Raw genomic sequence first — 26,453 nt, 5'->3', positions numbered from 1 at the left:
TAGCCCTTACTGCAGCAGTTCAGTGTTGCCACTGAATTGGAGCAGCCCGGGGGGGGGTGAGGGGAGTCGTCACTGCTAGTGATAAGGAATTCAAAACACTTGCTGATGGGCAGCACATGTTGATGCAATTGAAAGTGACAAAAATCACTGTTTAAGAGGGCTGGCTCTTGCACCATTAGGTGCAAACTCGTGACAGTTTAAGCTGTCTTAAGTAGCGGCTGCTGTGGTCCTGTTTCCTGCTTGCCATGCCCTGTTGGCATGGATCTGCTTTCTTGCAGAAGGATGAGCAGGACTGCGTGTCGGTTCAGGGAGATAGTTTGGCTGAAAATGAGCATATGCTTAAACCTGCTTGGTAGCTCATGGATGTGGTGCATCACCTGGCTGCAGCAGGAAGGACAGGAGGACCACAGGTACCTGATGTCGTGGACCCCCTCCATCAGCTGTGTGCGGTGACTGGTGTAGCTATAGCTGTGGGTGGAAAGGTGAGCTGTTCCCGGTTAATGGGAGCCAGGGTCTATTGAGGTGTTTTCCTCAAATGTTCAATTCAGGACAGTCTGCGGTGACACGCTGACTTGTCCGCATGTCCCCGTGTGTGCGGGTGCCCCTCGGTGAGGCAGCCGTTCCTGTCCCGTGCCCGCTCCGCAGCGGGCTCAAAGGACCCTGCCTGTGGTGAGGGGGCAAATGCCTTCTCCCCAGCTCTGGATTCAGGAGAGCAGGACTAGGGGGGCGGCCAGCCCCCCTGGCGTAATGGTTTGGCTGGAGGCTGTGGCTGCAGTAAAAGAATGGGAGCTGCTGAGGTGGAGATCTGTAGAAAGCTATGGGCAGCATGAGCCATTGCAGTGTAGGCAAACGTGGAGAGAAGAAAGTAGAGAGGAATGCAGACGCTTCCAAAAATAACTGCTTTAGCACTGGTGTTTCTCCCCCCCTCCTCCAAGTTCTCTGTGAGTAACTGGAGCAGGTATAACTTGGTGGTTAGTTTTTGTTCAAAATTTGTTTTGTTTTGTTTTCCAGTGTTGCTGCTGGCCAGTGTAGTTTCTATTGCTGTAAGTGCTTCTGATGTGCATTAGAAGACAACAGATTCTACGTGCATTTGTCATCATCAGTGAACTGAAGAACTGAGTTGTTTCGTTTCTTGCTTCCCCTGATGGAAATCCTGATACAGGTTTAATATTTGCAGAGGATAGACTTCAGTCAAAATGAGTTTATCCAGAAAGTTTCATGTATTCCAGTTACTCTTTGTGGGCATAAAAAGGGTATAAATGCATCTCAGCCTGTCCTAATTTGTGAGCTCCATTTTTAAAATAATTTAAAAAATAATATCTCGAGGAGCTTGAATATAGTGGTATGCAATTTATTGTTTCATGCCTGCTGATGCTACCTGAGGGAAGGAAAAGCATCCACCCAGCTACCTCTGTCCATGTTTTAGGAGGTAATAAATTGTGGATTGGCCCTCTAAATTGAATATTTTGATGCAAATTTAACCAGGATACTGTAACTACTCATTTCTCTGTTTCTGTCTTGGAAGACTCCTGGGCTGGCACCTGTGGTGTTGGGGTGCACAAGCCAGCCCTTAGCTTGCCCTCTTGGCAAGGAGGGGTATCGGAGGGTGTTGAGGGTAGAGCTTGCCAGTATGCAGATTGGCAGGCATACTGGAGGTGAACGTAGCTGGCCTCTTCTGCAAAGATAAGCCCTGCTGATGAACAAGTTCACTGCTCCAGGGGCCTGATAGGACCACACTTCTTGCTGGGTCCACAAAGTGTTGTTCTGAATGAGTTTATGGACCCAGACTTCCATTAGCCCAAGTAACGATGCTCTGTTCCATAATGTCAGTGAGCCTGCATGTTTGTTGCCTGTGTGACTGTTCAGCTGCCACTCCATCTTGCTTTAAAGCCTGGTTTGTTCCCCTGCCCCAGGCAATCATGTATTATTACTCCATAAATACTGTTCCACTACTGGGGGGAGGAAAGTGATGTGCACTCTCAGCCTGAAGCTTTATTTTGGACACACTGCCAAGAAACAGTCATTCTTTCTGTATTCTTAGGGCTTTGCTATGAAATCATTGTCGGGTGAGTTAAGGACAGGGTGGCAGACGTAACTTTCGCTTCCCTTTTTTAGTAGACTTATTAGAACCGCAAAGAGTGTGCAAGTGTGTGCCTGCGTATAGCCCTTGTGACTGGGTATAACAGTCATACCTAAGGAGGAGGTGAGGCAAGATTATGAGAAAAATCCACTCTGTTTCCTTTTTTCTTTTCCCTACCATAGCTAATATAAAGCTATCCTGGGTTTGATGTTGATTACATTTCTACGAAGCAGCAGTTCTATTGGATTACTGTTTTCTGGGCTATAGAAAACCAAGATGCTGGTGGTGGTGTTCTGAGAAGTAAATAAAATAATGTTCTTGAACTGTTTTATGAATAGAAGGTAAATTAGAAAGTATTTCAATAATACGTGTCAGGAAATGTAGTGCTAAATTTTCAGCTGTGTAGCAAAAGTAAAAGGCACTGGGTGGGTGACCGAGGTTTGGCTCTCCTTTTCTGTTCCGTACTCTTCCAAACAGTATGAAGAGGATTGCAATTTTAGGCTCCTTTATAAAGAACTTTGAAGTAGATATATGGAAGTGGTGCTCTAGAACTATTATTTTGTAAATAAATACATCATAGTCTATTTTAATTGAAAATGAATGTGAATAAATTGATGCAGACATAGATCAATAAATAATATAATTAAATTAAGCATAACTTTTAAGCCTGTGATGGCATTAAAGTGCTGCACTATTGTTTACAGATTGTCAGAAGATAAAAAAATGTTATTCTGGTAACATTTAATATCTTTTATCTGTACTTGTATACTTTACCATAGACATGAGCACAGGAGCAGCCTCCCTTATTTGAAAGCAGCTGCCTTCTCTTCTACAGATGTAGCTGCAGAGTTTTGACAGGCAACCATTAACCCCTGTACACACAAGCTTTTCTTAAATCTATCTTAACAAACATATCTTTATGACAAATAACCATCTTTGTAACTAAGAACTTAATATTAGGTGATGACTCATGGCAAATTTCCTATCATCTCTAAAATAAGGAAGAATTTTCTTGGCATAATTTGTTTTTTCCTCCTGTTCTGGCATACAAAATGTTGCTGTTAAGTGTGTTTCTGTTACTAAAGGTGGTATTTCTGTTACTAAAGGTGCCTTGTACATTCAGGATTTCACTTAATTCATCTGATAACTGCCTGTCGCAGGGAGAATTAAAAATGAGAGGGGGGGGTTGAATTGCTTAAAGAATCACCTCCAATTGTATTAGCAATAGAAAAATGATTTAATAGAAATTTGTATATAAGTGCCACTTCACAGAATTCAATGGCGAGGTTCACTCTATTACTTAGTACATGGATAAAATGCACACAGGAAAATTAAATCAGAATCAAACTAAACTGATGTATATAGGGACCAAAAATGTAATAGGGTAAAAGGGAATGTGGGAAAGGGTAAGGAAGACCCTCCCGTTGAGTCACGAGGTTCAGAGAAGACCCCCTTGCTTTCTAAACTCCTGTCAGAGTCTAGGTGCGGCTGGATCGACTCCTAGTCCCAGACTTGGGCAACGGTTTATAGCTTAAAGGGATTATGAGTATAGTAGCAGCCTAAAATCCATTCACAGTTGAATAAAAATCACAACAGTGATTTAAGTATATATTTGAAAGTATTAACTTGTATCTTACAATATACTGGCTATAACATACTTACTATACACTACTGAGGTTAGTACATATGCGTGCATAAAGGTGCTAACAAATACATACAATAGAAGAGAGAAAAAGAGGTATGCCTGTTAAAAATTCCCCTTGAGTTCAGTGAAAATATTTGATTCGAATGCTTTGGCATTTGTTTCAACGGATGAAGGGTCGAGCCTCAAGGAGCAGAGAGAACCAGCCCTGGCCGTGTCGGCTTTCGGCGACAGACCTCCGATTTTCCCAAACAAACAGGAGAGTTTGGGAGCTCCGAGAGGCGTCCCGCTCAGAGGGAGATGCTGGTCCCATCCCGCTGCGGTCCGGGAGAGCTCCAAGGGCCTCCCGTAGCACCGCTGCTTGTAGGTTCGGGAGGTGATGGACTTTTGCCATCAACAAACTGCGGGGATGCCAGCTGTGCTGGTACCATTTCACATGCAGATAAGGGAAATTCTGAGACTGAGAAGAACTCCAAACACAGAGAGGGGCTGCTCCCAGCCTGTCGGGGGAGGACTGTACTAACAAGGTCTGCAGGTCGTTAGGAGAGAGAACTGGCTGCAGGTTGTTCTGAGAAGTGGCTCTCTCTCCTCCCGTCCGCCGCCTCCCTCCGCCGGGCAGCAGGAGTCCTTGAGACGCACAGCAGATCTCCCTGTCTCAGCTGGGGAAGAGTTCCTGGCACAGCCAAGGGTCGCTTCGCTGCCCGGCTCCTCACGCTTACGCCGAGGGCTGGCGAGCCTTCCCGAGTCCATACGTCAGCCTGGAGAGGGGCAAAGAAATGCACCGCCACACTGCCTTCCTAATGCAGCTGTGGAGAATGGGTATTTTGTGTGCCCTTAGTGTGATACCAACTGAAGAGGTTTACCTTTCCTGGCATTACTTCTTTTCCCCCTGGTGAAGGTTACTACCCCTGTGGACCTGCAAGCCAAACCTTTTCTTAACGTCCTAGAGCATGGCACTGTTGGCTCCTCTAATGGCACGAGTTCACTTAACCCTGTAAATTTTATACATGTTTTTGGATGCGATTGCAGGAAGGGTGAATGCTTAGTACCTAAAATCCTGGTATGGACTGGAGAGAAAATGGATTTTTATGTCTACAGCCTTGTGTCTGTAAGTGCTGTCTTCAGGAGGTGAACCTGAAGGGCCTGCTCCGGCCTCCTGTAATCTGCTGGTTCTGAGCAAGATGGTGGTGAGAAGTAAAAACGTGCCTCCACCTTGCAGCTTTCCATCTCGGAAACAAGTGAAGACTCTGCCCGCTCCCCCTCCGCTCACCGCGGGTCCCCTCACCGCCAGCCCGTGCCAGCTCCTGCACCGAGTTCTTGTGCCCTGTGCTGAGATAGTTCACTAACCCAGCAGAAAGCGGTCCACCTTCTTTTTGGGTGGCAAATGGCGGAGAAGACTGATTTTTATTGAGTTTAGTTGATGAGTTGGCTCATGATGTTGTCTGAAAAGTGTCAGAGCTGATGAAAGCTATAGTTCACATCTGTATGGCTTGGAGTACAGAAACAGCTTATATCTGCCTGCAAAAGTGACGTTAGTATAGTCTTAAAATGCTGTGGAATATTACGTGCTCTTCAAAAACTGGATTTTAAGTGTGTGGGCACATTGGGTGTCCATGTCCGGGTGCTGGCAGCGGCGCTGTGGGGACCTCTGTGAGGGGAGCCTGGGGCTGCCCCATGCTGGACGGGGCTGGTTCCGGCCGGTTCCGGCCGGTTCTGCAGCCGCCTCAGTGCCGGGCACAGCTGAGCCTGTCAGCGATGCCCAAGGCACCTCTGGAAAAGCGTGTTTAAGAAAGGGCAAAAACACTGGACAGGCAGAGGAGTGAGGGAAAAAATGAGAGAAACAGCCCTGCGAACATCAAGGTCAGAGAAGCAGCACAGAAAAGCGCTGTATGGGGTTTTTGTTTTCTTTTCAGTGTCTTGGATAGCTAGTTGTAAAATGTGAAAGAACGCCAGCCCTCGGTTTCCATGGGTGTTGGGGGGACAGGATTAATGCTTGTGAAATAGGCCAATACCCTGCAAATTGGAGCCTGAGAAAAGTCTATGGGGAAATTAATCATTCAGTCTTCAGAACAAGGCTAAACATTGAATAAAATAAAGGGGGATGAAATAAAAAACGTGGGCATGTTGCATGCAAAGGTGCAGAAGTTGCAGCTGCAGGAGGCAAAAGTGTGTGTGACCGTACATTTGGAGATTCACAGTGCCTGCGCACGAAGGTTGCTCGGGCAGTTTGGCCCTTTTTTAAACTGCTTTGTGAACATAACAACATGTTTAATATAGTTTTTGGTGCATTTTTGTAATAAAAGGCAAAGAGTTGTGGTTAAAACTGAAGGTCTCAGGAGCTCTGGTTTGCCAGAAGCAGTTGCATTTGGATGTGCCAGGAGCGGCAGCGGCCTGGGGCATCCTGCCTGGCAGAGCTCCTGGCCACGACGCCTTGCAGTGTGGCTGTCAGGCGCAACGCAAGAGCAGCTGGAGACTCAATCAGTCTCTCATTTGCATAAGGAATTTCTTGTTTATATTGATGGCATCAGTAACTGGGTGCTAGATGCCATCGGAGCCTCTACTGTGTTCAGTTTAGGCCTTGCACTGTGCTGGAAATGTGCGGCTTCATGTAGAGAATTGGAGTCAGCTGCTGTCTGCCGAGGCTGCAGGGAGACTGTGGAAAGTGAGGCGGGTCTGAGAAAAGGACAATCCTAATCGAGATGTTACTGGGCTGGGTTATATTTAGGTTATATTTATTTTCACTGACGTGGTATTTAGTGTTGTACTCTCAGTTCTTATAGTAGTAATTCCTTTTTACTTAAGTAGACTTCCTGTGGCACCCACAAATGCTGGTTTCTGGGAACTTCTGGCAACTTACGGTTCCTGTCTGCTCTAGGTGTAGAGGGAAAATCTAATTAAACTGCAGTCCCGGAAACTATCTTGTAGATAGCAAATGCATGCTGTCTTGAAGCTGTAGCCATGTCTGCACCAGGAGATTTAAAAAAAAAAAAAAAAAAAAAAGGTGTGGGGGCGGTCAGGGATAACATCTGTTCAAAAGCATACGTCCCCTCTGTTTCTCTGAGAAAGCCCTTAGGAAGGGGCTGCTCAGACAGATAGAAGTTCAGACTTATTTCATACAGTTGGGTGAAGAGTAACGTGGCATTTCTTAGGAACAATAAATGAAATTTTGTTTCTGGGCAATAAGTGCATGATACACATCTCCTTTTCTGGTGGGTGGAGACTTTTACATAGGTGTGTTGCCACATCCTTCAGTAGCATTAAAGACTGGCTTGCCAAGGGTAGTGGCTACGAGAGCACACTGACCCTGGAGATCACAACCTTTTCAATTTTCATGTAAGAAAGAAAATATTGAAGTCAGATATTTCAAGGAGAAACAATGGAGTTAGACATTTACCTGTCGGCCCGGGGGGTGGGGGGGAAGGCTGATTGAATAATGTTCGTGTTGCGTAACAGTTTTGGCCTTCTACCTCCTAATGACTTTAAAGGTTTGTGGCCTTTAATAGTGCACGTGCCATTTAGATGTTTATGTGGCTGATGTGAATGGGGTTGGCCAGCACCCGCAAAGGATGTGGCTGCATGTCATTGCCTAACTTCTAGGATGTCAGTGACTGCTACTCATTGGAAACAATAGAGGCCAGTTGCCTTCTATGAGGTGTTTGCATAACTTGTATTTTTCATTCAACTGTTGACACGGTAATCTCTGGGGAATTTAATTCATTAAACCTAACTCTTGTTGCCAAGTTCCCCTCCTGTTGTAGAAGTCAGTGGTTCAAGTCTCTTAATGGTAGTGCTTTTGTGCAGAACTTGCTATCTTCTATACTTGGGATAAATAGCAAGAAACTTTTCCTTCTGCTGCTTTCCTTAAAATTTAAATATAATAGAAATGTCATTTATTTTGTGAATTTTTAGTTTATTTTTCCATCTATGTCCTCTGTGGCTGTTGAAAGTCAAGATTTAAAAGATGTTATTGTGTTGTACAATGTTGTCATGGTTTAACCCCAGCCAGCAGCTAAGCACCACGCAGCTGCTCGCTCACCCCCCCTGCTCCCCTCCATCTAGTGGGATGGGGGAGAGAATCGGAACAAAAAAGGTGAAACTTGTGGGTTGAGATAAGAGCAGTTTAATAGAGCAGAAAGGAAGAAACTAATAACAATAATAACAACAATAATAAAATGACAATAATAATAAAGGAACTGGAATATACAAAACAAGTGATGCACAATGCAGTTGCTCACCACTCACCGACCGATGCCCAGTTAGTTCCCAAGCAGCGATCCTTCCCCAGGCCAACTCCCCCCAGTTTATATATACTGGGCATGATGCCACATGGTATGGAATACCCCTTTGGCCAATTTGGGTCAGTTGTCCGGGCTGTGTCCCCTCCAAACTTGTGCCCCTCCAGCCTTCTTGCTAGCTGGGCATGAGAAGCTGAAAAATCCTTGACTTAGTCTAAGCATTATTAGGGACAACTGAAAATATCAGTGTGTTATCAACATTCTTCTCATACTGAACCCAAAACAGCACTGTACCAGCTACTAGAAAGAAAATTAACTCTATCCCAGCCAAAACCAGGACAAATGTAAATAAGTAATTCTTTATTCTTTGCTGTACTCTTCTGTCATTTGTCCTAGTATTCAGCATGCTACACTTGATCATCCTGAATTTACTAGTATTTTGTCTCCATTGATTGTCTTAAATGTTTTATCTTTTTTCACATGCTAATGATTCAGCTTACACCATGCTCCTGTAGAATAACACTGTGTTTTGTTTAACACTTGAGGAATAGTGTGTCCAGTCTGATTAACAGTTTCAGCACTGTTTATCTTTTCATTGAGACTGTCCTATACAGAGGACCATGCTGTGGAAGGAAAATAATTGCTTTTTTTTGTTTTCTTAACCGAAAATATATTTGGTGTGTTAGCTGGGAGTGGGTTGAAGAGGAGAGTAATGAATCAGTCTAAGGACAGAGGATCTGAGAGAGCACTCTTTGTTGTGTAAATTCACTGGTGTTAAGGCCTGCTGATCAGTGCTGGAAGTGTCCTCATAAATGAGACAGCAGGAGGACTCACCATAGTGATGGCATGATGTGGATGACAAAGAACAGGTATGAGTAGCTTTTCTGATACACCTGACACAGCCCCAAAGAGCTGAAGATACTGAGGTAAGGGTGGAAGTTACTGAATGGTGTTTTAGTTCCTTTATTTTGCCTACCTTTTGCCTTTGTCTCAATTCTATGCAAACTTTCTGTGGCTGGTTATGGGAAGACATCACTTTCAATTTGGTACTGCTAAAATATATGTTTCTAGTTAGAAATTTACATTGAATTCTGAGACAATCAGTATGTGGGGGTTTTTCTCAAATAGCTGAGATCCAGTCTTTAGTTATTGGAAATAGAGATAACATCACTGGCTTTAGGGATATGTTTGCTTTCATCAACTGACACTTCTTCAGTTTATTTTGTTAACACTGTGGATAACACAATGTGAAATAGAGTTGCTTCTTTTGCAGGATATTTGCTGTTGCAGTTGGCATGGTGTATGTGGTTTCAGAGAGATAAAGACTTCAGTGTTCTAAGCTGTCCCAGTGGAAGTTAGAGTTATTTGGGATCTGCCATGTAAATTTCTATGACAAATTATATTAGGGGAGGAAGTCTTAATTTACCTGTTTCATGTGACTTTATAATCCATGAGATTTATACTTTTGCAAAGGCAGATGCAGATATTTATGTAAGAGAGACTATCAGACCTTGCTCTTTTTGGATGTCAGTAGAACTTAACAGTTTCTGTTGCTTTTAAGGTAGATGTTCATAGTGAGCTCGGCTGTCCTGGAAAGCACTAGTCAGGACATGAGCTCAAGCACAGCATGTTGCTTGTCCCTTAGGTCTGTTCTAACAACGTGGATTATGGTAGCTGAGCTGCCTGTAAATCTCTGGGCCTTGTGATTACAGATGCTTTTAGGAAGGAAGCTAGCAAATGTGCCTGTGCAGGAGTAACCACATGACAACACTTTGCACTTTGAGATTTTATAGGATATGTGGCAATCCATACCGCTTTTACTTTTCTGGTCTGGTTACTGTCTCCCATTCCCACTAGCATGTGGTGTGCTTTGGGGCCTTTGCAAAATGGCTTTCTTCAGTAGCAAGCTTCACGTTGGTTCCATCTGCACGGAACAAAAGATATTCTCTCTGCAGGACATAAATGAGGCTTGCCAACATAAGCTGTGTGCTGCACTGAAATCGGACTGGTAGAAGTAGCATCCCAGGAATAAGTGATTTTCAGTGTTATGTTTTCTTCTTTCTTGGTGCTCTTTGACCTATGATACTGTTTCCCAGACTGTGGGGTGGGTTTGAATGGTGCTGAAAAAGAGGAGGAATGACTGTGAACCTGTTTGCTCTTGGTAAAGACTTCATATGGGAAGGGGATGAAATAGCTAGAAAAATAACTTTTCTCCGTGCCTCTGAGGGTATTATTTTCTTTCCTAGTGGCATATTGCAGAATAAGGATCAATGAATATAGATAAAAGATAGCCAGCTCCTTATTTTGCACTGAAAACCTCATACTTGGCACTGTCCTGAGTTAACTTGTCTTTTAAGTTTGAATTCAGGATTTTTTAATCTGAGGTTGTTGGAAGTCTGGACTTCACAGTGATCTCTACCAGCTAATTCAACCTATATTAGCAAGAAAATAATGGGCTTCTCTAAGTTTCAGTTTTACTTCAGTAATTAAAGATTAACATCAGACTTCAGGCAAGAGGATTCCAAAGTTTTTGATGTAATTAGCTGATTACTCTTATTATGCACATGACCAACCTGGTCCCTTTTGAACCTGGCTAATTCCCTAACCACAGTCAATTCCACAGACTAATTACACGTTTCCTTTGCTTTCTGCCTTTTACTTTCGTTGGATATAATTCTGCTTCCGTCTCAGGATTCATGTGTCTGCCTGCAGCAGCTGAGGACACAGGGGGCTTCTGTGGCCTATGGCTGGTGGATGGGCTAGCAGCATCGGTGGTGAGCCAAAGGTCTCTGAGGATGAGATGACAATTCATACTTGCTAAATCATTACTGCCAGAGTCTTGCTCATACCACTCTTGCTGAGCAGGAAACCTGGCAAAAATAGCTAACAGTTGTCTTCAGTTTGGTCCTGTGAAATGGCTCACCTTGTCCCATCTGACACAAAAGGGGGTAATAGCAGTGGGACTCTTTGGGACAATAGGGCAAGACCAAAGCAGTGCTGTCTGAAAGCCTCAGCAGGCCTGCCCATAGTGTGGCAAGGACAAGTCCTATCATCCTCTGAGCCTTAGCTGCTCATTCCACCTTCCACCAACTCTTCCACCAACCTGCACAAGTATTTGTGAGGCCTTACGGTGAACTGGATGAAGGACCTAGTCTGGGTTTATGAGAGCCTGGACTGAAGGAAGGAAGGCTTCACCCAAGTTTAACCCAACTTCATTTCCCCGTCTGTTTCATCTCTGTTGTGTGAGGTGAGTGTTTGTTGACAGAAAAGGGGATAGCACAGGGACAGGAGCAAGTAGTGGGGTGAGCCAGCTTCTAGCAGCAGTGCTCAATTAGGTCGTTTAAAGTGTTTCTAAAATTGTGGCCTCTCTTGTTCATTTGTGTCAAGCTGGATAAACCTGTTCCTGAACGAAACCAGTGTGTGTAGTATTCATTGGTAGGGATGCTGCATGCGTTGAACTTTTCTGGTCCAGAGGTCAGGTGTCATTGAATTTTTTTTCCTGCTGGATTTTAGAACTTGTTATATTTTAGGAGTGTGAAACAGCATAAGAAGAATTCAGATCTAGGGGCTGATGTATGCAGATTGTCTGTTCTGTTAGAGCATTCATTTACCTCTGCCTTACAATCACAAAAAATGGCCTAAAGGAAAATGAAAAAAAAAAAACCATGTGTTTACACTTCCATCCTTTTCAGAAGATCAAAAGGTACTTTTTTTGAGACACGTTTAGAAAACTGAGCTTTTCTTTATGCTCTGGGAGTTTTTCAGTACAGGAAAAGTGCAAAAGGTATCTGGTCTTGTTACTCTTTATTAGAATATAGAATTTTAAAAGAACAACCTAGGAAGGTGGAGATGCTGTAGGTGGAGTTTGATATATAATTTATTACTCCCTTTTTCACCCACAGGCACTTCTTTGCAGATGTCTGTGATGTGAGTCATTATCTCTAGCAGCTCTTTGAATAAAGCCTTGCTAAATTTCTTGTAGTGCCAGATGAGGTGTGAGCCTTTCTTTGGAAAATAAAAAACTAGAAGGAAAATGTGAGGCCTGTAAAATGGCTCTGGGATTTAGTATGGAGAGGTGAAGTTTTAGGATGCTTAGACACAATGGGTTGCAAGTTTGGCTTTTCAGTGAAGGATAAGGTAAGGTTTTCTTTTCTACTTGAAAGCAGATGTTCCTTTATTCTAGTGCGGTTAGTCACTCTATGCTTTGCTTTGGTCACAGTACATGAGACTTGTATGACAGTGAGAGCAAAATCTTATTTCTCTTTTAGAAAAACTCATGGATTTTATATGGTACAGATGAGAAGATGAACCCCAGAAGGCTCATGCTAAAATAAAAAACCATGAGTTTTTCTAAAAGAGAAATAAGATTTTGCTCTCACTGTATATTTTCATTGTACTTCTCCCTTCTTACAGTAGCAGGACTGGGGAAATTCACTGGGGAAAATGGTTATTGGGATAAAAATGATAGTGATTCTAAGAGATATTCTGCCTTACAACATTGTTTTTACTACTCTTCATAAAACTTTGTTAGAAGTATCTCATTATTATTCTAACCTTATTTAATGAGGCATATTTTGGGCTTTGTTTCCATCATCTCTTTGAATCTAAAAATCGCCAAGCAAAACATTGAGTTTTTTTTAAATTATTGATTGCTTTTTAAGCTTTACTAAGTGCATGTGCACACAGAGTTGTCTCTAAGTGTGTTTAAATGATTCTGTAAAACATTTTCAGGTTCAAGGACCTTCCTCTTGCCAGGTATAATCTGCTTCATCCCTGATGTTAATTGCTGTTAATGGGGCTCCCATAATTATATGGAGACTCACTGAGATGAATATTTTTGAAGATGGTGAATTTTACTGATCTGAATTTGTAAGTTATGTTTTTGAAGGCATACTGACTGTAAAAGTGCGTCTGTAATAGTACATATAAACCACAGCTGCAAATTTACCTGAATGTCTGGTCAGAGTAAATTAGTTCATATGAAGTGCTGACCTGCTGTGGGTAGAGCGAATTCAGACACCTTTACACATCTACTTATGTAACAGTAGCATAGGTGTATCTCTAAGTGCTTGTACCAAATGATGTGCATGGTTGTTCACACTGAAAAGTTTTATATGGCAAAGGTTTTGAAATATTGAGCCCTTTCTTGAGAAAGCTGTTTCGGATAATATCTCCATGCCAGTTTAAAAGAGCAGGTCTGGAGAAACATGCAGCAGCCTTCAGCCACGTCCTAGCTTGGCTCTTTGCTTCCCTGGCAGGTGTGTCTTACAGTTTGGGAGGTGCTGCTTGTAAGGCACAAATCTCAGCATGAAATAAAGCCTAGAGTTTGCTTTGTCTTGAGTAACTGGGAGGATTTTTTTGTGCATGTTAATAAATTCTGCTAGTGCTGGCATTTTCTAATCTTTACAATATCCTGGTGAGAATAAATATTACCTGTTTTAAGACTGGGGTAACATAAATACATTATTCAAAAAAAAAAGTAAATCTGACAAGTGAGTTCTGGCAGGTTTAATTGCACTGCTGTTCCTTTCCCTCTACCTGTACATTTTACTTCTCTTGTATTTAATCTGTCATGCCTGGAAAGTGGTAGGCTGGTGTGCTTTTGTTGTTCCAGTTAAGGAGTGGATAAGCACTGGCAAACTGTGCAGAGCTTCCTCAAATTTCAGTGCAATAGTGTAAGACAGTAGAAATTTTGAATGCATTCTGCTTATTCTCCTTCCTTCAAACTTCACAGAGGTTAAGTTCAAATACTGGAATTCTGTCTGTCCTGTCTGCCTCAGTTACAGTTAAATGTGACGTGGTGAAAGCCAGGGATTGCAGTGGTTGCGGTCACTGCTCTCTGCAACAGCTGAGAGAGGCTGGCTTCGGGCTGCAGATAGGTAGGATGATGCTTCCTTCCTTCTTTCCAAAAAGTGATGTGAACAAATCTTTTGACAAGCCTCAGAGTTCAAAACTATGCAGCAGAAACAGATCAGTCATTTGCATATATAGATTGTTAGAACTGGACATGAAGGAGTCAGCTGTGGAATAGAATAGTCCCACTTGGAAGGGACTTACATTGATCACCTAGTCCAACTGCCTGACTCCTTCAGGGCTGACCAAAAGTTAAAACATACTATTAAGGGCATTGTCCAAATGCTTTATATACACTGACAGGCTTGGGGCATCAACCACCTCTCTGGGAAGCCTGTTCCAGGGTTTGACCACCCTCTTGGTAAAGAAACGCTTCCTAATGCCCAGTCTGAACCTCCCTTGATGCAGCTTCAAGCCATTGCCAGGCGTCCTGTCCCTGGATCCCAGGGAGAAGAGCTCAGCACCTCCCTCTCCACATCCCCTCCTCGGGAAGCTGCAGAGAGCAATGAGGTTGCTCCTCAGCCTCCCTTCTCTCCAAACTAGACAAACCCAGAGTGCTCAGCCTTCCCAGTTCCATGGGAAGAAGATGACCTGAGGTCTACAAATGTACTTGACTTAAATCTGAAGTTCGTAATTTTGGGGAATGTTAAAACATTCAACTTTATATTACTCGGGAATAGAGAGAGGCATGTGCCTTAAGAGGCCAGAGAAGGATTTTTTTTTTTTAATATCCACCACCACCACTGGGCGCTAAAGAGTGCAGGTAGGTTTGATGGGGTGAGTGGGTGGGAAAAGGTATTGGATGAAAATTGACCAATAGCCAAATAGACGTCCCCTCAAGACCATGGAAAGAATTTAATTTGGATGTCGCTTCAAGAAAAAGCCTTTGCTGCCTTCATGTTTGAGGGTGTTAGAATTTTTCTAGACAGAATTACATGAGCTCTTGATGAGTTCCTTTCATGTATGTGGAACAGAGGAGGGAAAGGGATAACACAAAGGGAATGCACCTGTATTTCTTACAGAAGCAAATTTATCATCTTGTGCAAGACTTGTTTCCTTTGAAACAATAAGCCTATTTTGAAATATGAAGTTTGTCTTCATGTGACAAGCTTGGCATACACGTACTTGCAGAAGAAGTGATACTAAATTTTATACTTGGAGAGGCAGTTTCAGCTTTTAAAATATAAAGCAGAGTAGAGCTTAGTAATTTCATTGTTCTTTCACATATGCTTGTGCTCTCCACCCCCTTCTTTTGTAGCTTAAAATAAATAAATAATATATTGGGTCACTGGCAAAGGATGTTTTGAGACTTGCTTTCAAAGCTGTTTCAAGAATATATAGCAAATGCAATTGCAGACTCAAGTGAACAAATAGGAAGCTATTCATGGGCCACAGTTTCAAAGTACTCTGAAATAACATGGTTTTTAAAAGATGCTGATCTGCTTTTGGGTTTGGGGATTTTTTTGGTGTTGTTTTGGTTTGTTTGTTTGTTTTTAAGATTTTCAGAGGTTTTAGGTCATCAGTGCTTTCTGTTGTTCTCCACAAGAAGAAGAGCTGGAAGCTTGCCTTTTCAAGCTGAGGTTCAAATGAAAGCTGATAATTCTGTATCTACAGTTGCTTGAGCATTAAGAAAATATCAAATACTGAGAGTTCGAAAAACCATGGCAAATGGATAATTCTGAATGTCTGAGGGACTTCAGAAGCTCAGGAAAAGTATTTCTTAAGACCTCAGACATTTTTATGGCTGTTGCTCTGCCAAACTCTCTTTGCACTAACTTGTGATCATGATTAATGTAACTTTTCTTATGAATGTCATTTTCTTAGGATTCTAGTTCTTCAGAGAACTGTTATCAGCTTCAAAGTTCTGAGCAGGCATTGACATTTTCTTTGGGTTTAGGCTGATCATGTTGGGATAGATGGGAATATTGGTTTTAATCACTTTGGAATTTTGTAAAGAGGAATATTATAGAAAGGTGTTCAAGAAATCAACTCCCATTCATCTTCAGTCACTAGGATGATAGTGATTGGCCTCATTTCTCGTTATAAAAACCTGACTTTATAATCCTGCTTAGTTCTTTGAATGCCTAATAATACATAGTGAATATATCTGCTGGCTTCTGATATTAGTGGGTGATGACATTGTCAAGTATAAGAAATTTAAAGCATTAAAAACTATAACCTTTCACACTGAGTAGCCCTGCCTGTCTCCTTCACTGCACTTGGAGTTGTTCTTTTCCTGCTCCTTTTATTTTGTTGCATTTTATTATGAATGCACCTGAGGTTGGCTTTTTTTGGTGTAATTTCTGCAGCACTATCTGGAAAGAAGGAGCCCTATAGCAGGTAAAAGAAACTTCTATGTACCTCACCGCCCTCCCTGCTAAATCTTCATTATAAAAATAGCTTCTCTTTCATCAAGAAACACCTTCACAGATAAAGAGAGTATTATGACGTTACTCTTTGTTCCTCTAAATGTATGTTTATTATGTCCTGCCATTACAGTTGGGTTGTCTCTTTAGTGCACAGCCTCTTGGTCACAGTGACCTTGCTTGTATTGTGTAGCTTTCTCCGTCAGTCTATCATATTGCTTTGTTGGTGTCCCTGGTGTTGTAATCCTTCTATTTGAAAGCTGGCCAGTGTAAAATAGGGTGCTGGACTGGCTATAAAGAACTGCCATCTGTACTGTCCCCAGGCTCCAAACTTAGGTTTTATTTTCTATATCCATTTTCTGTTATTACAGTAATTCTACTAGAACAGCTGTGTAAGTTTTCACTTGGATATTAACTACATTAACAGCTTTCTCGAAGTCCATGATTTGTCAGTTTCCCATGTTGCAAGTTTCATTAAGATTGCATTTTAACACTGGTAGTGGTGTAAAAAATCATACAGATCAAGTTTTCTACCTGTAGGTTTCTACTTTATTATTTTGCTACATTTCTTAATTTAATCTTTTACCCTCTTCCCAAGATAGTACTTTTTCTCAAAGCTACCTCTACAGTGAGTTTTCCAAGCAAATTGCAACACTGTTAAACGTGTCAGATATATGATGTCATCTGCATGAACTAAAGGGCTCAATTCTGCTCATCCAGTGTCATGCTCTTAAACTTATCTAGCATTCAGTTTTAAAACCTGATGCAAATCAGCAGTGATTCAAGTCAGAGACTGACGCTCACAGGGAACTATGGAATGAGTTGCTCTGTTTTCACCTTATTTTTAGAACACAATGGAAGTATTCACACATCACTTGTAGTTGTGGTTACCAGGAGTGCCATATGTTTTGTGGTTTTTTTTATAATGCTTTCTTCAAGAATGAATCTGTCTGCCTTATAAAAGTCAAGAAAACAATACTTCATTTTAATCCCCTGCTTCCCTTCCTTTTAATCCATAAATTTCAGGGTGAAAATATCTGGCAAGTACAACTTCAAACTGCTTTGAGTCTGCTTTCTGTGCTCAAAAGTTCCCTCTAACCTAGTTGGTTTGTTGTTTTTTTTCTGAGTACTTTCAGCAGGTGTCTCATTTATTATTGTGTCTTCTGTGATCTGGATCATCAGGATTTCCTTTCTTTAACACTTCTACAAATACTGTTGTTAGACAGGAATCTGGTATTTCCTCTTGTCTTCGTGTATATTTCATTCCAATTTGCTGATAACTTTTCCAGTGATTTTTTTTTTTTAAACAGATCAGATGCTATATTTCTTCTTCTGCAAATTTTCCTCAATTTTACTGATCTTCATGTTGTTGTCTAATAAATCTGCCATGCCAGTACCAGTTTTACATTGCAAAGATGCCATGTTCATCTAGAATACTTGCTTTTAGATGGGACTGCAGGGTGCAATTAGCCATTGTAAAGCTCCTTCAGTGCTTCTACTATTATTTTGACGTTTAGTGTCTGTTCTCTGGGATACCTTTTATATTTTTTGTTTTGCTACTATTGTTATATTCTTAATTGTGGATCTCCTTCTTTCATTCTGCATCTCTGTCCAGAGAAGTCTGAATTTCCTGAAGAAGTTTTGCAGGTAATGCTAGAATTCAAGAGGATGAGCCTTCATTTGTGATCAACAGTAAAAGTTTAAAGATGGCATGGCACCATGGTATAAGAGGAATATCACAAAGAAACTGTAAAACCCAAAACAAACAAACGAACAAAATGCAACATTAATTATTGTAAACTTAACCTTTTCTTTAACAATACTTCTCATGATAAGGTCTTCAGGCTTATGAAGCTTTAAGTTTAAAGTGTCAGACTGTGTTCCTAGCATAAAAAAGTGATTATTTATCGTACAGTACTGCCTTTACAGTGGCAGTTCTTTAATGGCTCCTTCTCGTCAGAAAGAATATGCTCTTTAACACTGACGCATTCTGGCTATGAGGTGTTTTGTTGTTCAAGCACAATTTTGTAGGTTTTGCAAGTTTTGTTTAGCAATCCTCTTGTACGAATCAGTCAGGTGTTTTGTAGGAGGGAAGTGAAATCTTTGTGGAAAAGTAACATGTAATTTTAGCAGTATTTTGAAAAGAGACATAGTTAGAGAAAAATTGCAGTAAATATTTACTTTGCCTTGATGCCATTTACCAAGTTTGTCCGGGATAAGAATTAGAAATAATCCAGAGACTTACTCTGTACAGATTGCTTCTATTATCTGGAGCTGTGGGAAAGGAAGTCTGGTAATGACTGAGTTTTCCCATTGTCGGAGTAGCACAGGTGCTTGTGATGCTGTGGAGGTTGGAGGGTGTAGGCACCTGGCTGAAGTGCCAGCTCTGGATCCAGTGAATTTGGCACCGGCCCTGCTGGGCAGAGCTGGTTTTTGCAGAGCCACCTTGGAGCACCTGCTTACTACTTCTCAGCATTTTCTCTTTTGGTGGGTTTATTAGCTGAGTCACAACCCTATTCAAATGTTTGGAAATACCTCAGTTCAGCATTGTGGAAATTAGTAAGTCCTCCTGAACTCTGGAGGGCTAGATACTCAGTAGAAAGACATCTGAATCATCCCATTCTTTTTTTTTTTTTTTTTTTTTAAGATCTGCTGATTTAGAAACAATTTCTTTTACTGTATTTCAATTTAATTTAGACATTAACTTCACTGAAATTAGATGTGATGGAATCCTGATCCCAGTGGAATTGGCTGAAACTTGTAAGCTGTAACAGTCTTGTGTTCACTAAGACCTTCCTTTGAATTGACTAATGTAAAACCACAGTTTTCTCCAAACAAAGATGGAGTTCAAGAGGATTGATTGAAATGCTTCCTTAAGCATTTGGCTCCTGTAATAATCTCTTAAATTAAGAACTAGTGTGTAAGGTGCTTGAAAATAAATTTCAGTCTGTGCTTTATCTGGGTGCAGAAGATACCCAGATTCATGATTTTGGACGTATGTCTGGTTTTAGCCCTTACCATGACTCAGTGTGATTACCACGATACTGCATCCTAATGAAGAAAAATTAGATTATTTCCAGTAGATTTTTGCTGGTTAGTTAGAACTATGCAGTGAGAGAAGCAACCTAATAGACTTCAATTGTATTTCTTATTTACAGTTAATTCCAAGTGGAGAAGAAAACTGTTACAAATTCAGTGTTTTGTTCTGTGGTATCTGATACTCGATACTCATGTCCTCTTATTTTCTGATGGTGTGAACAAAAGTTGTGTGTGTGGTGATTATTCTTCAGATGACTAAATTCTTTTAGGAAACTTTAGCCTGGAAGCTACAATCTGTGAATGAGATGCTGTCTCTGCCACGGTTGCTAAATGAATTTGGTGCTCTGATCCTCAGCTCCTAGAGCTTTCACGTGAAGTTTCACAGCTCTTTAGGACAGATCATGAGTTCAAAGCACAGAAGAAAATTACCAACTGTCAGATTTGTTTAGGCAGCTGCAGCTTCCAGAGTTATGAATGAAATGCTGAATTTAGCAGTATGTAAAGCAGATAACGCAACTTAAACAACTTTTTCTATAAGCTGTCATTAAATCACATCAGTCACAGCTTCTGGATAAGAAACTGTAGTGGTAAATCTCAGGTCTTTTTTCTTTTCCTCTTTGCTTGCTTCCTTATGTTCTATTTAACAGTTTTCTTTTTTCTTTTTAAGTGCTCATTGCTATTCAAAAAGCTAAAAACAAAAAACCAAGCTAGCAGTGCATTTCATGTAGCTTAAAGATGTCCTTAAGTGCTGTTTTCTATTTATTTGCGATGTTTAATTTGTTGACAGAGTATGTCAGGTGGTAGACTTTAGAAAATGTTACGATGACATTGTGACTTAAATAAATAAAAAATACTGCCTTTTACCTTGACGCTCCTTCCCGCCTCTGCTATGTATCCTCTCTTTCCCACAACAGAAAATGTTAGCATGTTTGCACAGTGAAACGAGCCAGGGTACTGATTGGGCTGGAAGGTGACCCCTTCTTTCCCTGCTGCCTGTTGCCTTGAATCCTTCCTCTGCTCTGTTTCTGTGTGTGGCTCCGTGCAGAGGTGTTTTGCCACTGAAGAAGGGGCAACACAAAGGCCAGAACAAGGGTCCAGGGTAGAGGGACGTGTGAGACAGCTTTACTTGGAGCAGTGTCGACTTATGTTGGTTTATAGTATCTGTCCAGCTACGTGTTCATTTTAAGTAAATGAATGCATGTAAGTAAACAGTCTTGAATATCTAATCATTCAGATAAATTCCCGCCTCACATTCAGGAGTGAGAACTTTGCTGGTACAGTTTAGTCTGGCTCAGTCTGTCCCACATTTAGAGTGGGCAGAGATGTCAATGGTCTGTTCAGTAAAGGCAAAAACTTCTTACTGAAAGCAGCTGGAGTTAGGGTGAAAGCAGTGACCTCCTTTAGTGGCACGTTTTATATCTGACAGGTGTCTGACATACAGAGCTGTATGGTCTCTGGAATACATCTACTTCCTTCTCCTTCTGAAAAGAGGAAGCGGGGTCAACGGGGGCGAGGGGGAGTTGAGGCCAGATTTGTCTATGCTACCTGGTTCTGGTATGCTGGGCAAGACTTTCCCTAAGTGCAGATAAGCTCTAATGGAAAATAGCTCTAGTGGTGGTTCTACTTAATACTCTGCAGAGTTCAAGGTAGCAGTTATAATACCCCATAGCTACAAAGTTAATATTCACTCTGCTTCATTGACCTTGTAAATGAGGTTTGAATGGAGGCTGAAGCATTTGTGCAAACCTTTATGATAGTGTTTGATCCTCAGCAACCTGGTAATGAGAAGGGCGTGAAAAGCTGGAGCAGGGTCAGTGTGGTATTCAGCATGGAAGGGTATGCAAAAGATGAGAGCATCTTCTTCATTAAGATTATCCAAGATGCAGGTGAGGAGCTCAGTGCCAGTGGCTAGACTGTTGGTCACAGTCTGGGTGCCAGCTGTTGGGTGGCAGAGTGAGTGTCTGTACCTCCCCCAGACCTGGTGTGTGTCAGAGAGGACATGTGGCATTCACTAGCATACCTCAAACTGGACCAGCCAGTGAGTAGGAGGCCCTTGGTCCAGGCAAGGGTACCAGATGGGGAGAGGGTCCATGACAGCATTCAGGGGGGACCCACAAGTGTGAGTTGCCTGTGAGATGAGTGTGCAAGCATCTCTTTGCAGCGAGCACCACAGTGTACTAGCTGGGGAGGTGGAGACCCATGGTGTGGGTAGGAGACCTCAGGATCTAGGCAGGGGTGTCAGATGGACAGAAGGACCATCCTGGTATCACTGCTGATACCATGCAGCTTGGTTTTATGTTTCAGTAAAAATAGAACTAGTTCTTCAAGATGATTCCTGTTCCCTTTCCTGTCAACCTCAAGTGGTTACAGTGAGTCTCTTCTAAAACCCATGACTCAAATTTTTTCTTGACTTGTTTTGATGGCCTGCCGCGTGCATGCTCGTGAGCAGAAGTTGTATCCAAGCAAGTTGTTCTTGCCCATAGCAGTGGGACAGAGCTGCAAGTTAAATTATCTTTAATTCTATGCTCAGTATTTAACTGAGTGTATTCAAACACATATTTTAAATGTTTCAGTAGCTTACTACAGTTACTAGGTTTCAGTAAAAATGCTTTCACTGGACGTATTTAGAGCTGCTATTGTTGTCCAATTAAATGACAAATTTATACTGAGATTATATTTGGCTGTAAAATTATATTCCCATTAAATATGGCATCTTCTTTTGCAGTGACCCGTATGTGAAACTTTCCTTGTATGTAGCGGATGAGAACAGAGAACTTGCTCTTGTGCAGACTAAAACTATTAAGAAGGTACGTATATACTCTTTCTTGTTCCATTGTTTTGGAAATATTAAGAATACTGGAACACAATTCCATAATATAATACAATACTTACTTAAATTGTTGCATACCTGTATAGCAAGTGAATAATTTATCTATTTTTTTTCAGACCAAAATAAGAAAACAAGTGCATGCATCTTCAGTGTGCTTGATTTGTTGACAGGATCTAATATGTTACATATTATTCTCTAAAGCTTGGCTTATCAAATCTCATATCATTCACTGTTTCTTTTATCAAAGTTATATTTCAATGAAAGATGTAGCTGAAATAAAGAACTGAGAAACTCTGCTTTAATTATAATTTATTTGACTTATAGCACAAATGATCATTCTTTAATGTTCCCTTTCAAAATTTCCATTTTCAAAATATTTTCCTAATATGGGAATTTAAAATAGCCAAATGACGGAAGATAGGCTGTAAGAAAAGCCTGGAAATGTACTGAAATTGTTTTGATTTTTAATTAGAACCAAAATTGAATTTTACTTGGTTTCTTAATTTCATTCTACACAAACAAAAATTCCACCAGGGGATATTTGTCATTATCAGGGCCCTAAGATTTTAGAAGGAAATTTGGGGGTTTTTGTGGTTTGGTTTTTTTTGGTTTTTTTTTTTTTTTTATTTGCTGGTAGTGATAGCAGAGAGGAAGGAAGTCGTAACTGGTATGAAAAGTAAGGTAGAAGTAATGAGTTGTCATTTTTATGAAGATATTTAGAATTAACTGATTCAATAGGCATCATTATTGCAAAACAGAATAGTGAGGAAAAATCTATTTTTGAAAATACAAAATAGAATGATGCTGTTCTAAAATCAGAACATTAGGTGTTGTGAGAAAACCGATGTGAAATCCTGGAAGCATGGAAGATTCAAGCAGAACTTTTCATAAGAATCAGGGCATGTTTGATGTTGGAAAGTAAAAGTAATTTTTAAAAGATTTCCTGGTTAACTATTGGTACTTGTTTCATAATAGCATTTTAGCATTCATTATATCCTTTTAAATATGTTCTTTGTAGGCCATCTAGCTTAGTTTTATGTAAAGTTTTTAGATGTTAAAATCTGTGAGAAAAATGTTAACTTTTCCAAAGAGGAGTACCTAGTTTGTTGCTACAGTAACAACATGGACTGTGGCATTTTTTTGTTTCCTTAAATAGGTTCAAGATTTATCGCCAATTCCATAGAAGTATGTGGGAGGTTTTCTTATGATATGCATATCTTGCTTTTGTAGAGAGTGTGCTTGTTGTCATGCCATTTCCTGGGACGTAGCTGCATGGAATCAACTCCTGATCTTGAAATCATATGAACAGAAAATGCTTAGGCTTGATAGGTTGTTTTCAGGCTATTATAAAATACCTGGCTATTATAATTCTGGTAAAATTTTAACTAACATGTTCTTGCTGAAGCATGAGATTGACTTTGTCTCACTCTGGAACGGCAATACTAATGAGAAACTATTAAATCAGTACACCTGTGTCAGTGTACTGATAAATCTTTCTTACATTGTAAAGGGTAGATGAAAAGAATAAAATGAGTGTAGGTGAAGGTTTATTTTCTTATTTAAAAAATAATTTGGACCACTGTAGTAATTTTGGATCAACAGCGATATGGGCTCAGACTTTACCAGCTACTATATGGGCAACTCATTTCATCTGGGGAGAACTCAGTGGAAGTTGGAGACATTTGAACAGTTGCACCCTATGAATAGTCTATGCATTTGCTTTCATCAGCTTGTTTGCAAAATGTATGCTTCAGGATTCCTGAAAAATAATGGCTTACTGAAAAAAACAACTGCCTAGACAAGTCCAGTTCTTGTACTGCTTGTTTATTGTCTTAAAATAACATGGTAGCTTTTGTTAACTGGCAAATGCCTGAGGATGGGAGGGAGATTTTCATCTTTCACTTCAATGAAATGGAAGAATTTCAATGTGAGGTAGTATGAGTCTAGATCATCTAGGTGTTGGAAGAGACCTCTGGAGGTCCTCAGCTGTTCTATAACTTTGTGACTAAAACTCAGGACTATGATAGCAGAGAGGTCATGAGGCAGGTCATGAAGGTGCAAGGATCCTTTGGCTTTTGAGAGAAATCCTTTGTAGCAAGTCTGTGAAATTGGGGGAGAGGAGATAGGAAGTGTGGCATGAATATAGGACTTGATTTTTTTTTTTCCTCTTTCTTCTTAGTAAATAATGGTGATCACATGCAGAGTTTTATTCAATTTGATTCTTTTTTTAATTAATTCCTTAATTAATTTTTTAATTCTTACTAGAATAACATTGTCCTTATTTGAAAAGGTGTTGCTGGTATAAAAGCATGCTTACTAAAGACATAGCATATTCATCTCCCACACATTTGAAATGTAAAGGCCATAGTGCAAAAAGTTAGGAGAGGCTGAAAAGAGAGCATTAGATTGGAAATAAGGTTGTAACATTACTACTGATCTGAAGCAATACTTACTAGCTTTGGATCCATGTGAAAGGAGAATAAGAAAACTTCTGAGAAGACCACCATAAATAGAAAAAAAAAATGTAGTAAAGATGTGAAAGTATTGTATTGATGGTATCAAGGAAGAAACTCATGGATTGTAGTGCTGCCCTAGCAAGGAAGAGAAAAAGGGCAATGTTTGCACAACAGCTCAACTGTAAACAGAGGGCTGAGGATGAGATGATGATGATGTATGCCCTAGGATTGCATCTGCCTTTTTTTCACTGTTTCTTGTAACTGTCACTTGAAGCCTGGACTTTCTCAGTCATTTCCATAATAATAATAGGTCATCTATTGGAAAGTTCTAGTTAGTAATTTCTGTTCTGAGTTGTTAAATTTCATCTCAAGACTTCTGCCCTCAAAGCAGTATTCTTCCTATGCAAATTGCAATCTCTGTTTATTTCATAAATAATCAAACGTGATTAGTATATCTTGATTTTGAGTTAAAATCATTAATGGAAAAAATATTGAACAAAATCAATCTCAGGAGTGAAAGACACCACCAATTATCTACTTTACCTCTGTAACTTTTCTTTTAATATGACAGCATCTAACCCTTCACTAGTTTCTTATTTTTCTACTCATTTTTGTCTTCCTCAGTTTAATGGGTAGCTTCCTGTTTGTCATTGTCTCACGGGAGTGCCTTCAAGAAGGCAGAAAGGACTGCAGTTTCCCCTTTCTTATTCTCCTTTTACAATACCTGTGCAGTTGTCTGATATGTATCCTACTGTACAGCTGGACCTAGCCTTATGAAGTGCTTAGTTACAGCCAAAGGGATTAAATGCACATTGTTTCCTTAGTCTGAAAAAATAAAGTTATCAGAAAAATTTCAGATGCATCTGTCATGATCTAGCTGTGTTGAATTTCTGAGGCTTTTTGTTTTGATTTACCTCCCTCTACACTTTTAGTTGTTCCAACTGTAAAATTTGATTAATGCCTTGTGTTTCCTTTTGGAGCTGTGTTTTGAATGGCCTGCTAGAAATGCTCTCTTCTTTCTGCAGTAGAAAAACTGTATTTGCTGTTTGCTGTCTTTATGATCTTGTAAGATGGTTAGTATATTCTTTAAATTCCTGCTACTAGGCTTGTGATTTAATGTGTCAATTCTTTTAAAAGTCTGGATGAAGATTATCCAGTTTCCTCAATTTGACTGCACTGAGCTATGAAGACTTCACTTCTACATCAGTTGTGACAACTTCTATCTTCATATTGATCCCTTAGTTATTCTGCCTTTCCCATATGTAATGTTAAACATAATTTCCTGTATCTAAATATGCTTAGTCTCCCCATTGAGCTTCATTGCTTAGTAGCATCATTTCTTTCCATGTTCTTGTTTTATTTAGATGGTTGAAAAAACCTTCTTTGTGTTTGTTCTAATATCCTGTGGAAGATCTAACTCAGCTTGACTCTTGGCAGTTCTTTATCTGTACAACACTTGCCCTTTTTAGGATGCAGCTCTCTTTGCTGATGAGTCTTTTTGTTGTTGTTTCCCTGCTAATATCCTTTATGAAGTTATTCATGCATTTATTTCTGGAGCCTTTCTTTAGAAGTGGTTTTCTCTTTTGCTAGGATTCTGGTGTTTGTACTTTGACTTGACCTACTAATTGACTTGTAAAGGTGGAAGAAATTTCTGCCAGTTACCAGGGCATTTACCAAAAATTGTGCTACCTAATACATCAAATATTTCCTGAAATTTGTATTTGCGCTTAAGCAGCATTCAAAATTAATGCATTATTGATGGACAGTAGTGCCCTCAAGTTTAGCATGAGACCATGCTTCATTTGTTAAATTACATGGAACCTCTCTTGCCAATAACAGCCGCATTTGATGAATACAAGTATTTAAAAAGTAACAGGGTTTTTTTTTCCTTCTCTGCTATAACAAAATTTTGGTGGGTGTAGAGCCAATTTTTACTGTCAGCTCTTCTGGTA

At 40.4% G+C, this 26,453-nt stretch overlaps 1 protein-coding gene across 3 annotated transcripts in view; it reads left to right on the top strand.

Annotated features, from left to right (window-relative positions):
• NEDD4L (NEDD4 like E3 ubiquitin protein ligase) overlaps window positions 1-26,453 on the top strand; it is a 193,107-nt gene that overhangs the window by 54,195 nt on the left and 112,459 nt on the right. For all 3 annotated transcript variants that reach the window (XM_075021351.1, XM_075021352.1, XM_075021353.1), the window contains exon 3: window positions 21,941-22,022. In XM_075021351.1, the coding sequence (XP_074877452.1) occupies window positions 21,941-22,022 (82 nt within the window). The remainder of the gene's footprint in view (window positions 1-21,940; window positions 22,023-26,453) is intronic.

The sequence above is a fragment of the Buteo buteo genome, chromosome Z (genome assembly GCF_964188355.1).
Source record: "Buteo buteo chromosome Z, bButBut1.hap1.1, whole genome shotgun sequence".
Classification (NCBI taxonomy): Eukaryota; Metazoa; Chordata; class Aves; order Accipitriformes; family Accipitridae; genus Buteo; species Buteo buteo.
Note: the sequence above shows the minus strand (reverse complement) of the source record. Positions and strands in the feature narration are given on the sequence as shown.